The sequence below is a fragment of the Pleurodeles waltl genome, chromosome 2_1, assembly GCF_031143425.1.
Source record: "Pleurodeles waltl isolate 20211129_DDA chromosome 2_1, aPleWal1.hap1.20221129, whole genome shotgun sequence".
Taxonomy (NCBI): Eukaryota; Metazoa; Chordata; class Amphibia; order Caudata; family Salamandridae; genus Pleurodeles; species Pleurodeles waltl.
Window position 1 is genome coordinate 658,724,386 of NC_090438.1, and position 13,947 is coordinate 658,738,332.

Consider the following 13,947-nt stretch of genomic DNA (forward strand, 5'->3'; position numbering starts at 1 on the left):
ATCACCACATGGCAGGTAGACCCCCCTGTCACTGCATTCTTGTGTGGCTTAATTCTGCATATGTTGAACTGGGCTTGTGATTATAGTCCGATCTTCTAGTGCTTTGCAGATCCTCACATTTAATGAGCATCATGCTGATGGTTCTGATGTCCTCTTTGGAAACGTCACCTCAACTTTGGACGATTCCTGGTGGCCCACATCCCTCAGGGCCCCCACCTGCACTGACTGAGCACACCGTAACTTAGGAATCATCCTTGACTCCTCCCTATCCATGACCCACCAGGTAAACTTTGTTGCCTCTTTATGCTGGCACACACTCCGCAATCTTCTGAAGATCTTCCGATGGATGCCAGCAGACTGTCACAGGACAGTTACCCACGCCTCAGTCACTAGCAAGCTTGACTACGGCAAAGCCCTATATGCTGGCACCTCAACCAAGATCATCAAAAAACTACAACTCATCAAGAACACAGCCGCCAGACTCCTTTTGGACCCCCCCCTTGCCAAGAACAAATCTCCCAACAGCTGAGGACCCTCCACTGGCTACCGGTCGAGAAGCAAATCACCTTCAAGCTTCTCACCCACACATACAAGGCCATACACTACGCAGGACCAGCCTACCTGAACCACCACGTTTCCTTCTACACCCCCACCAGATCCCTCAGCTCTGCCCAGATGTCCCTGGCCACCATCCCATGCATCCGCAAAACCACCGCCAGAGGATGATCCTTCACCTCCACTGCAGCGAAGAGCTGGAACAAACTCCCCCTGTACCTCAGACAAAGCCTGTCACTCGCCATCTTCAGGAAGAACCTCAAGTTGTGGTTCTTCAGATGAGGACCCCCCCCCCCCCAGTGCCTTGAGACCCTCACGGGTGAGTAGCCACGCTCTACAAATACTGATTGATTGCTGATAACTGAGGTTTCTTCCAGGATCGCCATCCCATGAATTTCCTTTTAACTTGTATTAGATTGTGGCTGCTTCTTGCCAGACTCATTTGATTGTTACTCATGATGATCTTTCTTTGTTTAACTCAGTCTTTCCCTCTGTAGGTTCGAGCCTGCATGTTTTTCACTTCCTCCAGAAGCCTGTATGTATTAGTTGGGAGGATGGTTAGCTTATCCAGAATGGGAGAGTTAGATAAGTTGCGTTAGCTTCTCACCTATCTCTGCCACAAAAGAGGGCCAATGTGTTAACCTGGTTAACTTGAATATCCATTTTGTCTGAATGATAAGTCATGGCCGTAACAGTGACCTGCATAGTATTCAGAAGGGTTTGCCAGGTACTGCTGTGGGATGACTTGGTTACTTGCACAAAGCTCTTTCTGCTACGTGATGGTTGAGTGGACCTGAGTGAGCATTCTCATGCAAATAAGGCAGAATCTTTTCATGGCCAGTGAGGCTTTCTTCTGTCATACACATACTGTTCTCATGTTCTGAAAATCCATGCTCCTGTTAAGTGTGCTTATTGAGAAGCAGTGCAGTTAGCTTGTCTATTCTTTCTATTGTTTCCTACCTGGTGGCTGCCATTTTACCTGCTGACAGATCAGGTGGACATGATCTCATTCCCTGGTCACCAATAGATTGTGTACTTTCAGTGGCCTTCGGCAGCTTGATCCTAGTTCATTTCTGGCTGGGAATCTTTGATGCATTATATGATCGCTTTCACTTGCCTTTCTTCAAATCATGGGTGTCAGGGGGTTGGTGGGGGGGGGGGGGGGTTGGGACAACGTTTTGAAAAATATAAAGATCGTGGGCATGCTGGGGGTTGAAAACCCAATAGCTAATTTTTTACTGAGCCCTTGATTTGTGTGCTTAGCAAGAAATGCTAGCTTTTCACAATTTTCATACACTGTAGTCTCCTATGCTTGGGTCCTGCTATAGGATTTACTTGGATTCTGCCATACCACCTTACTCAATGAGGGGTTCCCTGCCTCCTGACCATTTTTTGGCCTTGATGAGGTTGGGGGTAGATCATTAGCACTACAGTTGAACCACTGATTGGGGTTGAGCACCCCTTTTGTATCCCGTCACTGCTCCCGAAATCTGGTTTTCCTTTACCTAACTTACCCCCGTATTTTCTTCTTTGCTTTTCATTTTCATCAATTTAGTTAACTGGGTACTTCTACTCTTGGTTGCTTGGATCCTACTATGTATGCACCTGCTTAATCCAGTCTTCAGAGTGTGCTGGTGGGTGGGGGGGGGGGGGAGGAGGATTCACCAGTAACAAGTGTCATGAGACTTGTTGGGTGGTGCGGGTGCATGCGCAAACCGCACTGGAGCCTAAGCAAGCTGCTTTTGTGCACCTTTACCCCTACAACTCCTGTTACCTAGGGCCAACGGCCCCCTAAGAAAATGTTCACCAAGCATAAGAGATGAATGTATAGGAGCTAAATTGAGGCGATATGATCCAATTTTGTGGAGTGATGTAATTTTGCAAACTTGGGGCTGGGGATGGAGACTGAGCAGAGACAAACAGTGAGAGGCAGCAACGGCCATTGGCGCAATAGGGGAGTAGGAAGAAAACACAGTGAGATGGGGAGCACAATAGTAGAGTGGGAATAAAACACTGCAAGATTGAGCAGAGCAGGCCAGAGGGCCCAGGTCAATCTGCACTAAGCCCCAGCATTGTCAAACCTCACTAGCCGGTGGGGGATTCAGAGATTCCATCATTCTGTGACAGAACCAGTCACTTGATGGCCTGACTCCGTTTCGGCTGCTGTCAAATCCAGGATTTCTGCCCCTATGCTTGGCCTCCTTCCTTTCCAGCAAGGCAGCTTGGTTGCCTAATCGTTCTCCCAGTTCCTGGGACACCAAAGGAAGAAGCAGCAAGCTGCAACATTTGCATGATGACTTCCGACCCAGTCCAGCCTCAGAGCCCACACCTATAACCTCTCCATCTCCAAGGCACTTTCTATTCAATTTTTCTATAAGTGGAGATAAAAAAGACCCAGGATCAACATGCAGTTGCAATGGCACCCTCAAGCAGAAATCACCTTTGTTTGCCGAGGAGGTGACCAGCCTAACTCGAGCCACTAAAAATCATTTTTGAAGTTTGTGTAAGGTCAGTTATTTATCGTCTAGTATCTGAAAGGTCCATTGAATTGGCAATCAGAGCTGCATATACTAGTGACCAGTTATGGAAACAATGACCGGTATTGTTCACATAGCTTAATTTATGATATGCATTTTGTGTTATGTTTTGTTTTATTTATTCATTTAAATCCTGTCATGGAGGACATGACGCCTCTGGTCAACCTCATCAAAACCCACAATATTCACATATCCTACACCAAACACACCCAGTTCATCTTCTCAATCTCAGCAGACCCAACCACCACCAAGACCAACTTTCAAAACTGCATGAAGATCATCACAGCTTGGATGAATGACAACTGTCTAAAGCTCAAAATGGACAGGACTGAAGTCCTGATCTTTGGGAACCAAGCATCCATCTGGAACGACACCTGGTAGCTCAAGGAATTAGGACCCACCCCCACAACCAAAAACCACAACTGCAACACAGTCATCTCTGCCTGCTTCCACACACTGTGTATGCTCCGAAGAATCTTCAAATGGCTCCCCACAAGCACGAGAAAAACATTCATACAAGCACTAACTACCAGCTGTCTGGACTACAGCAACACATTGCATGCATGAACCACAACCAAACTCATGAAAAGGCTCTAAAAGATACAGGACTGAGCGACCTGACTGATCCTCAATCTGCCCAAACAGGCACACCTCACACAACACCTGAGGAACCTACACTGGGCTCCCCGTCCACAATAGATGTCATTTCAAACTACTGACATACCTACAAAGCCCTCCATGACTAAGGATCAGCATACTGAACCATAGCCTAAACTTCTATGAACCAACCAGAAACCTGCAATCTGCATCTTTCGCCCAGACATCGTGCATCCACTGGAGCCTCAGCAGAGGCTGCACCTTCTCCCACTTTGCCACCAAGTCCTGGAATGTCTTCCACCACCAAACCTTACGCTCGCTGACTGACTTCAGAAGTAGACTCAAGACCTAACTATTCAACTAAGCCCAGCAACCAAGGGCCTGGATACCATGGCTAGTGATAAGCCGCACTTTACAAGTATTGTTTGATTGATTTAATACTCTGCCAACCCTTCAGCTCACTAGGGTTTCCTGCTAGTGGCACTTACAAGGTGCCCTGGAAATATGAGATTGGTTGAAACCATGACATCCTTCAATGCGGTTTAGTGCAAATAAAATCAAATAATTTGTCTAATTCAAACAATTCAATGTTTGGAGTTTTAAACTAACAAATACAATGCAAGTGGTAAAAAAGTAACACCCTAAAAATGGTACAATAGTTTTTAAAATTTTCAAACATACAATGTACACTTTAAAAAAAAAAAGTGATCATAAAACGTAATTCCCTTGTAAAAGGATGTTGGAACATTCAAACGCACTCAAACTTTCGGATATGTATTCCAGCAATTCCATATAATCATATTAAACTACCGTATCCATCTATGCCCAACTAAAACTACTTGCGAATATATTTTATAAACCTTTGTCTCATGGTGTTACCTACAGAAAAAAACAGTTCAAAATCGTTATACATTTTGAATTATGACATTTTTGCCGCATCACAGACTAACATTTCAATGAATGCTAATTAATATATTTAGTATGTTGTACTTCACCCATGACAATACATGTATTTCATGCTATATAGTAGAGGTTATACATTTTTTTTTTTTTTATTTGTCCCTGATTGGCAGTTGTTGTGAGTGCGTGGAACCTTTCAGATAGAGTTGATGTTTGCTGTTCTATGCTGAATCATAGTGTAATGCTTGTGAGTAGTATATTTGTTAAGGTAGGTTTTTGGCAGCAATCACTGCATTTTTCTGCTGAGAAAAAACAACTTTCTGTGATAAAGGAAACGACCACTGCTGTACAGTTACCCTCTCGATGTTACATTTGTGTTCGATAGCTAATTACTTCATACCAGTGGTACAGGCACTTGTACACAGACATTTCTGTCGCTCAAGTTAGCATGCGAACCATGTAGAAGCTCCATGCCATCCTACAGCGCCTCCCACAGGTAGTGAGAACATTTTTCAAAATGCCTCAGCACTTAAAATACTCTAGCATAAGAAAGTGTTTAAGTGCCCCAAAAACATATGTTAAACTGTAGAATCTCATATCCCAGAAGCATGAGAAGTAAATCGAGAATCACAAAATTACAACAGCCCAATGTATACTGATGCTATACAGGATGAGATGGGAGATGTTCCCTTTCTTCGAACAGACAAGTACTCCTCAAGTAAACCCAGGGCTCTTACCAAATCTAAACGCAAAAGGTAATTTTAATTTTATACTTTTTCGCCATTCTCTCTTTCCATATCCCTTCTCAATTTCTTTCGCACATCGTAAATCAGAAAAACTAATCTGATTTACTGACTTATTTTGAATTTAGCAGGAATAAAGTGGTATTGGAATGCGTGGGCAAAGTCGACGTGTTCACTGCAAGTCAATGCTTTATATGCAGCCAAACAATTCTTGCTGAGCCTACTGCTTTACAATCGGATTTATGTGTGATCGAATTTGATCCCTCGGTTGCTTTGGCTGAAGCACTCCACATAGTGGCTCAGAGAGGTATATGACTGAGAACAATCTACAAATCCACTAGTAAATTTTTTTTTTTTAAAAGGTGTGCGTTCCTTAAGTTTGATAGTACCTTGAGGGTGTGTGGTATAATATATCATTATAGCTCACTGCTGAGGATTAGAATAGTCTTAAATGTTATGAACCAAAAGGTATAGGACACTATGGTAAGGGCCTTTAATAACTATCCCCTGAGGCAGAAGGGCTATAATGTTATCAGAACTTTCCACCCATTGGGGTGGAAATGTTCCAACTTAAAAAGGAGGAAGGTGATGAAACATTTGAATCTCAGAGCAGATGGTATGGACCCGTCCTTATCCCTGAGCTACTCCATTGTTTTCAATGGACCTCTCAACATTCCATTTTGTTGCCATCATAAAACATCTCCAAGGGGGACCCGAAAATACAAAAATCTTATTGTCGATTTGATTTTTACCTGCTGTTGCTAAGGCAGCTACATCCGGGACTACGATAAGAGTACCTGTGAAGTCACATCGATCACCGGCACTAGCACTTTCTACTGCCTCCGCTCGCAGTATTATTTCCACACTTCGTGGGATTGCACCACGGGGCAATTCTGCCTGTGTCTCCTGTATTCTTACCTAAAAGAAAGTGCACACTCATGAACAAATCTGTACTTTGTCAGTCTCATTAAGAAAAAAATAAGTTTAACAAGTATCTTCTCTCCCTCTTTTCAGCGCATCAAGACAAAATATTGAAAGGTTCCTTAAACAACAGACACATAGCAACTCACATATAATAACATACAAATGACGTAACAAAAACCCGTTTTATCTTACATCCTGCTCTAGCACAAAGCCTCATTTACTTATGCCAAATCACTTAACCCATGCACTCTTTAGGAAGTCAAAATAGGATAAACTGGCAAATGTAGGATAGCTACTGGATAAATATGTTTGAGTGCTGCAACTTAATTTTAGAAAGTTTTAAATCTTGATAGAGTGGAAATGGAGCTAAACTCTCCTCTAGGTAGCTCCTTAATCAGGTTTAACCAACCTCACAATATAGGCTTTTTGCATATATGTTTATATAGAATGTTTTTTTTTTTCCCTTTTTTTTAATCAAATTTTATTAAAAATTAAATTTTGATCTGTATGGTTATAGGCCACTTTTTTCTGTCCATTCACCCTAACCTTATTACAAAAGATAACCTATCAGGTGACTGTTGGAGATGCACATCTCACTGCCACTTTGGTTGAGTAAGAAAAATTGTTAATGTGGAGCCAAAACAACTGATAATGAGCGATGGCACCAGAAAAGACTTCAAAAAGGTAAATATTAAAGTTTACAGAAATTTCAACTAAACTTTGTCAGATTAACTACTTACAAATTTAGATTTAATTTAAGAGGGATATCTGAAAATGGATTGAGTGGATGGGTACGGTCATGGTTTGCAAGGCCATATTTGAAGCGTAATGTTTCAAAGCGAAGATGTGCAAAAAAAAAAAAATTAAAAAAAAAAAAAAGATTAACTGATAAATATAAATTTAAAAAGTACTTTTACGTTAACATGCACATTTACCATGTGAAGCCTTCATCGATGGCACTCAGAATCTGCCTCCCAGGATTAACACCAGATCTAGCACTGCATAATTCATTACTAGACTTCCTTTGGAAATTACACGTAGATAAACAATGTTCTCGTCACTCAAGCATCGTAATTTTTGCGAAACTTCATTTTTAAGATACTCTCTATTGAGCGATGCACTCTAAACTCTGGGCTCCATATATTATACATTCAGTGGCCAACATTTACATTCTTTGTAATAATGCTAAAAATGATAACTTTCCTTTCTTTGAATAATTTCTTTTGAGCCCTTCCTATTGTTTATGTGTTATTACAGATTAATTGTTGGGCAGAGCGTCAAAGTAAGGGAGTCAAACTGAGTGGAAAACTACTTACTCAGATTGCACACTGCTGAAATTGAAATGCTTTTTCAAACTAATTCTGTTGGCTCTAGGTTAATGACAAACCCAATAGAACCGTAAAGTCTTATTAGAGGATAATGACGTTTACCCTACTTAATTGCTTAAATTGGTTTGCCTTACCTTAAATGTATGGGATGATTGTTACTAAGGTACTCAGAGTTAGACATTGCCTCAGCAAGCCAGACAGACTTCTCACTCAAAGGATGAAAGAGGCAAGGTTTCAGGCCCCTGTCTGTCTCACATGTCATGGGTAATGCACTCCACAATAACACTTAAAGCTTATGAGCGTGAGACTATCAATACAGGAGGCAGGATAGCAGGCAGTAATGCAGGTGGTAGAGTGAAGTGGTGGTAAGAACAGAATCACCTCTCCCTGCTCTGGCATGTGGGTATTTTTCTTCATGATGAAAAGCTATTTTATTAAAATGCCCTCCAAGAATGAGCTGTCCATGAGTGCTTGGAACAAGCAGCGCAATGGAAAGTGTTGCCTGTGTTTGTGCATAAACATGGTTGGATCTTATTAGCAGTGCAGGGGGCAGTGAATGAAACTTCATTTGGAGGAGAAACTATGATCTTGTATCAATTGGGTAATCGAGGATGGTGTGAGATGGTAATGCCTGGGACTTAAATGAAAAAAAATAAAAAAATCTCATGTTTGGTAACTGTTGGACCTGGCTTTTTGACAGGGTCATCCCCAAACTTTGCCTCCTTCCTCCTATTTGTTCTGACCTGTTGGCTTTTGAACTCTGGGCACTTTACCACTGCTAACCAGTGCTAAAGTGCATATGCTCTGTGTACATTGTACTGTTGATTGGTTTATCCATGATTGGCTATTTAATTTACTTGTAAGACCCTAGTAGAGTGCACTATATGTGCCTAGGGCCTGTAGATTAAATGCTACTAGTGGGCCTGCAGCACTGGTTGTGCCACCCACTTAAGTAGCCCCTTAACCTTGTCTCAGGCCTGCCATTGCAAGGCCTGTGTGCAGTTTCACTGCCACTTCGACTTGGCATTTAAAAGTACTTGCCAAGCCTAAAACTCCCCTTTTTCTACATATAAGTCACCCCTAATGTGTGCCCTAGGTAACCCCTAGAGCAGGGTGCTGTGTGGGTAAAAGGCAGGACATGTGCCTGTGTAGTTTATATGTCCTGGTAGTGTAAAACTCCTAAATTCGTTTACACCACTGTGAGGCCTGCTCCCTTCATAGGCTAACATTGGGGCTGCCCTCATACATTGTTGAAGTGGCAGCTGCTGATCTGAAAGGAGCAGGAAGGTCATATTTAATATGGCCAGAATGGTAATACACAATCCTGCTGACTGGTGAAGTCGGATTTAATATTACTATTCTAGAAATGCCACTTTTATAAAGTGAGCATTTCTTTGCACTTAAATCTTTCTGTGCCTTTCAATCCACATCTGGCTGGGTTTAGTTGACAGCTCCTTGTGCATTCACTCAGACACACCCCAAACACAGGGTACTCAGCCTCACTTGCATACATCTGCATTTTGAATGGGTCTTCCTGGGCTGGGAGGGTGGAGGGCCTGCCCTCACACAAAGGACCGCCACACCCCCTACTGGGACCCTGGCAGACAGGATTGAACTGAAAGGGGACCTGGTGCATTTCTTAGCCACTCTTTGAAGTCGCCCCCACTTCAAAGGCACAGTTTAGTATAAAACAGGGCCTCTGCCCTACCTCAGACACTTGCTGAAGAAACCTGAACCAGAAACTACATCCTGCCAAGAAGAACTGCCTGGCTGCTCAAAGGACTCACCTGTCTGCTTTCTACAAAGGACTGCTGCCTTGCTGTTGGCCTGCTGCCTTGCTGAACTCTTGTCTGGCTGTAAAAGTGCTCTCCAAGGGCTTGGATAGAGCTTGCCTCCTGTTCCCTGAAGTCTCAGGACCACAAAGACTTATCTTTCATTTGGACTCTTCGTGCACCGAAAATTTCGACGCACAGCTTGCTCCGCGGCGAGAAAATCGCCGCACACAGACGCTGCTCGACGTGACGCCTATGGGGCGACTGGAACTTCGACTCACAGCCTCGCATGGACAACGCCGCCAGACTTCCAGAGGGGAAGTCGACGCGACTGTGGTGTATTTTTTGTGGTGCTATATTTTGTCATTGTAGGATTTATTGCACAAATGCTTTACACATTGCCTTATAAGTTAAGCTTGACTGCTCATGCCAAGCAACCAGAGGGTGGGCACAGGATAATTTGGATTGTGTTTGACTTACCCTGACTAGAGTGAGGGTTCTTGCTTGGACAGAGTGTAACCTGACTGCCAACCAAAAACCCCATTTCTAACAGTTACACTTCCAGTGGATTTATGGGTCAAATTCTGTATAAGTATGCCTTAGAAATAATGGATTTATACACCACTCAGATGCCAAGCTTTCTTTGGATAGCAACTGTCCCCAGTCGATTATTTTGCACAGGACATGCTCATGAGACTTGGGCTTAATATTTTGAAGACTGTTTGTAGCTGTGATTAGCAATTGTTCTTACCTAAAAAGCAATTATCTGAAGTGCTGTTGTCACGAATTGGAGGACTTTCAGTGTTAGGCAATTGGCCAATATTCCTTTTCATTAAATGATATCTGTGCTAAAGCGTTGGAGGCTTAATTCGATTAATAAAAGCATTTAATTAGTTAAGTGGTAGGACTGGCAGTAAGAGTTGACAGAAGAGAAGATACAGCTTGTAGTGTGAGCCTGTGTTTCTCCTACTTGTTGCAGGACGTTTATCTATTTGGTCCGTTTGATTTTGGATTGTACTGATAAGTGTTATGCAGACATTGAGGAGCTGACACGAGCACAGTATGAAGGAGTCCAGATACTGGTATGCAAAAAGTCTGCAAAACTAAACGAGCGAGAGAAATGCAGCCAACTGTGGGTGATGTGTTCAGATTGATTATTCCCAGGTCTTCATAAAGGATTTGCATGAACGCTCGGGGCTACTGAAAGTAATTGTTTTATTTGAGAAAATGGCAGTAGGTAGAAAAGAGGTATATTTGTTGAGAACGGGTAAAGTTGCGAGTATCTGAGCAGAGTAAATGTAACTTAATGGTATTGCAATACGTTTTGGTCAACGCTATGTCTTTTGGCTGTATCTTACTGCAATTTAGTGTTTGGAGATGTGCAATTGGATGCAATCTATGCAGCATGAGCTTGGAATAAATGAGTTGAGGACAGAATGTAGGATAATAGCTCTAGGGGGGGGTATTTCATAGGGTGCATTCAGCATTAGTTGCCAGAGGAGTTCTTGCCTGACCACAGATGCTAGTATCTAGAAATAAAAGACTGAACTCCACTCCGCTGCAGACATTTCGTCATGCTTTCAAGAAAGCATGCTATTAAACCGCCTTAGTTAATGTACACAACTATTTTGTTCAAAATCCAACCATGAAGGAATCTAAATTACTTTTTTTAAACAAACAGTGGGAGATTTATTGTTCAGAGAGATTCCCTTTTGGGATAGGTAAAACACAGAATGATATAAATTACCACAAAAGTCCACAAAACAGGCACCTATAAAAGTTGTATGGTGGGTAGAAATAGTTAAGAAATAAAACAAAACATGTTCAATGAATTCACCTTTTGAAAGTCAACAAAACGTGACTTGTTGGTATCCAGCATGAACCTTCGACGATTGGCACACACTGGGTTCTTACAGATGGTTGGTTGGGTGTACTTGAACTGCTGCTCCACATCCTTGATCACAGACTGGCAATCCATGCACAGAAAGGTCCCACTCACCAGCTCTGGGTGCACAGGATGAGTCCTGACTACTTGGCCACTGATCCTCAAGAGAGTGCCAATCCTCGAAGAGGTTAGCTCTCGGATTCTACAAGGCAAGAATACAGCAAATATTAGTGTACTATAAAATAATACGGTTAACGTTTCTTCAGATGTGCATCTGTCCTTGAAATGCCAGCTCATAACCCAAATCGAAGTTAAAAGGTTGATAGTGGTGAAAAATATTATATGTAGAGCAAAGTTTAGTATGATCATTACATTTAATGCAACTTGCTAAAACGTATTTATAAAACAGTAGTCACGTGAGACATTGGAACCTGGAAAGCTCATCACGTTAGAAGAATCCTCAACTTGTTCTACATAATTAACTACAAACAAAGAAATTCATTTGCAAAGAAATTTATAAATATGCACGGGACAACTGTAGTTAAATGTAAAAAAATGACATGTCAAACCTGCCAACTCACACGGTACCACATGTGCCACAAAATAATGGCTCCCTTCACACGGTCACCCGGTGAAGAGCCAAAATCACAGGGGACAGGCAAGGCAAGCTGGAAGCCACTGCAGAGAGTGGATTTCCAACTCGTCTTTTGAGGCTTCAGGTAATGTCTGTTAAGGGATGCAAAAACACCAGCAGCCTCAAGCCTTTTTTTCTGGGTTTTTTTTGTGAAAGGAGGTGGTCTATGCTGCAAGGAAGGGGGCAGAAGGTCCTCTTTGGACATTCTCGGCAAAAGATCCCGCCCCCTCATTACACAGCCGATTTTGTGCACAAGTTGGCAGGTCTGACATATGCAGAGAAAAGTGATAGTGAGTGCAGTGAAGGCGACAGTGCTTAAATTAAGAGTATGTTTACCAAATGTACATTATAGAGCACTATACAGTGCCTACTGGTTGTGTATACTATTTCATAACCGAATGTTACTGGGAAAGTTGCTCAATTTCACAATTGTTGATGAATGCCCACCAAGTGGGATGGTTTATTGAAGTTTCGATCTTGATTGATTTGTTGCATCTCCTAAGGAAGTAGTTACCTGGCTACCACACTTGCAAAGGTAGAAAAGAGAAAACATACTCAGTCTATATATTCATTACTTATTATCCATGTCCAAAGATTACTCGCCACCTTAAGTGTCATGCAGTCATTCAGAATTCCTCAATGTACCTCCGAAAATCCTACAACACATCAGATGAAACAGATCAACTATATTATTTATCCAGAGCACGCATGAACATAATTGCTACGATGCAACTACTGTGCGACAGGAAAGAACCACATCAGTGTTTTCCATTTGGTGTATATCTAGGAGTAAATAGGTAATGGTAGTATCACTATTCAAGGAGATCTCAACTTAAGGACATATATGATATAATGTGCTTTTGTACATAGCTGCCCCACACCATGACAGTCCAACCATTCTACTATATCCCTGTGAACGATAGTGAGCAAAACCAAACTTTTACAGCTTGGAGTCCAACAGTACTTTAATTATAATTGTTCCCTATGCATGTATTCTTTTTTAAACTGCCACTACAATACGAACTGGCCAATGGTCACTCCACAGATCTAAACTGTCTAAAGGCTAGTATGAATATCAGGTTAATACATAATAACACTTGTAGTATTAATGTCTCCACAATTATGAACACATCCCATAATTTTTTATTTTTAAAATCACCTGCTAAACCAGAACACAAGCAATCCAGGACCACTTGCCCTAATCATGGGCTCATAGCCGGGTACAGTTTTGTTTGTGAAAGTGTGCACGGGCATTCCCATCTCACTAAGGGTGGCACACTAAAGAATACAAAAAAAATTGATGTGGCATGGTGCAGAATAAAACCATGTACCCGATTGCCGCCCCAGTAATTAACCCTAGCTGAAGTTAAAGCATTCCAGTCATCAGTTTTTGTATACTGTAGTATATCGCCCTAAGTGGGACAGGTATGCCCATAAGTGGGTTTCTTCCACAGGGTCATTTAAACCAAGCATTATCAGTCTGATGAGCCCATAATGAGTGTGACACCGGCTGTGGGTTGTTTGTGTTCATAGAGGACCTGTCTTGGCATTTCAGGCTGGATTGTTCTAACGGGGTCAGGGTCAAGCCTGGTTTGCAAGTAGCTGGGTTCCAACTGTGGTGGCATGGTAAGGTATGCAAAATAATGATGGACTGGGATGCAGCCAGAGTAATTACTAGTGGCTGAATCAAGCACCCTACCCATCACTTTTTGTATACTGTACTACCCCCAAATAGGTATTGTACATTTTACACCAGACAACCCCTGCTGCGCCAGAACTCATGGTTAGAGTCATTTTTTTTTTTTTTATAGTGCCTATTGCTGGTTATTGGGATTTGCCTTGTACTAAATCATGCCATGCATTTAATCCATTTGCTATGTGGTAGATTAAAATTGGAGTTAGATGTGATCTCTAGTGGGAAGGGGTATGAGATTTAATGGAAATAGTTGGCAGCAGTAACAGATGAGCTACAGGATATTAGATGTTGTTGGGTTACAGGGGTATGATAAAGTGGTCTTTAAAATGGGTTTTGGACAATTTGAAGAAATACCATCATGAGGATTAAGGCAAAC

The 13,947-nt window shown here is 42.1% G+C and overlaps 1 protein-coding gene across 1 annotated transcript in view; it reads right to left on the bottom strand.

Moving 5' to 3' along the window:
- LOC138259079 (maternal DNA replication licensing factor mcm6-like) overlaps positions 1–13,947 on the bottom strand; it is a 482,778-nt gene that overhangs the window by 360,394 nt on the left and 108,437 nt on the right. The window contains exons 4-5 of the mRNA XM_069206547.1: positions 11,194–11,443; positions 6,085–6,250 (exon numbers count right to left, since the gene is read on the bottom strand). Coding sequence (XP_069062648.1) covers positions 6,085–6,250; positions 11,194–11,443 — 416 coding nt within the window. The remainder of the gene's footprint in view (positions 1–6,084; positions 6,251–11,193; positions 11,444–13,947) is intronic.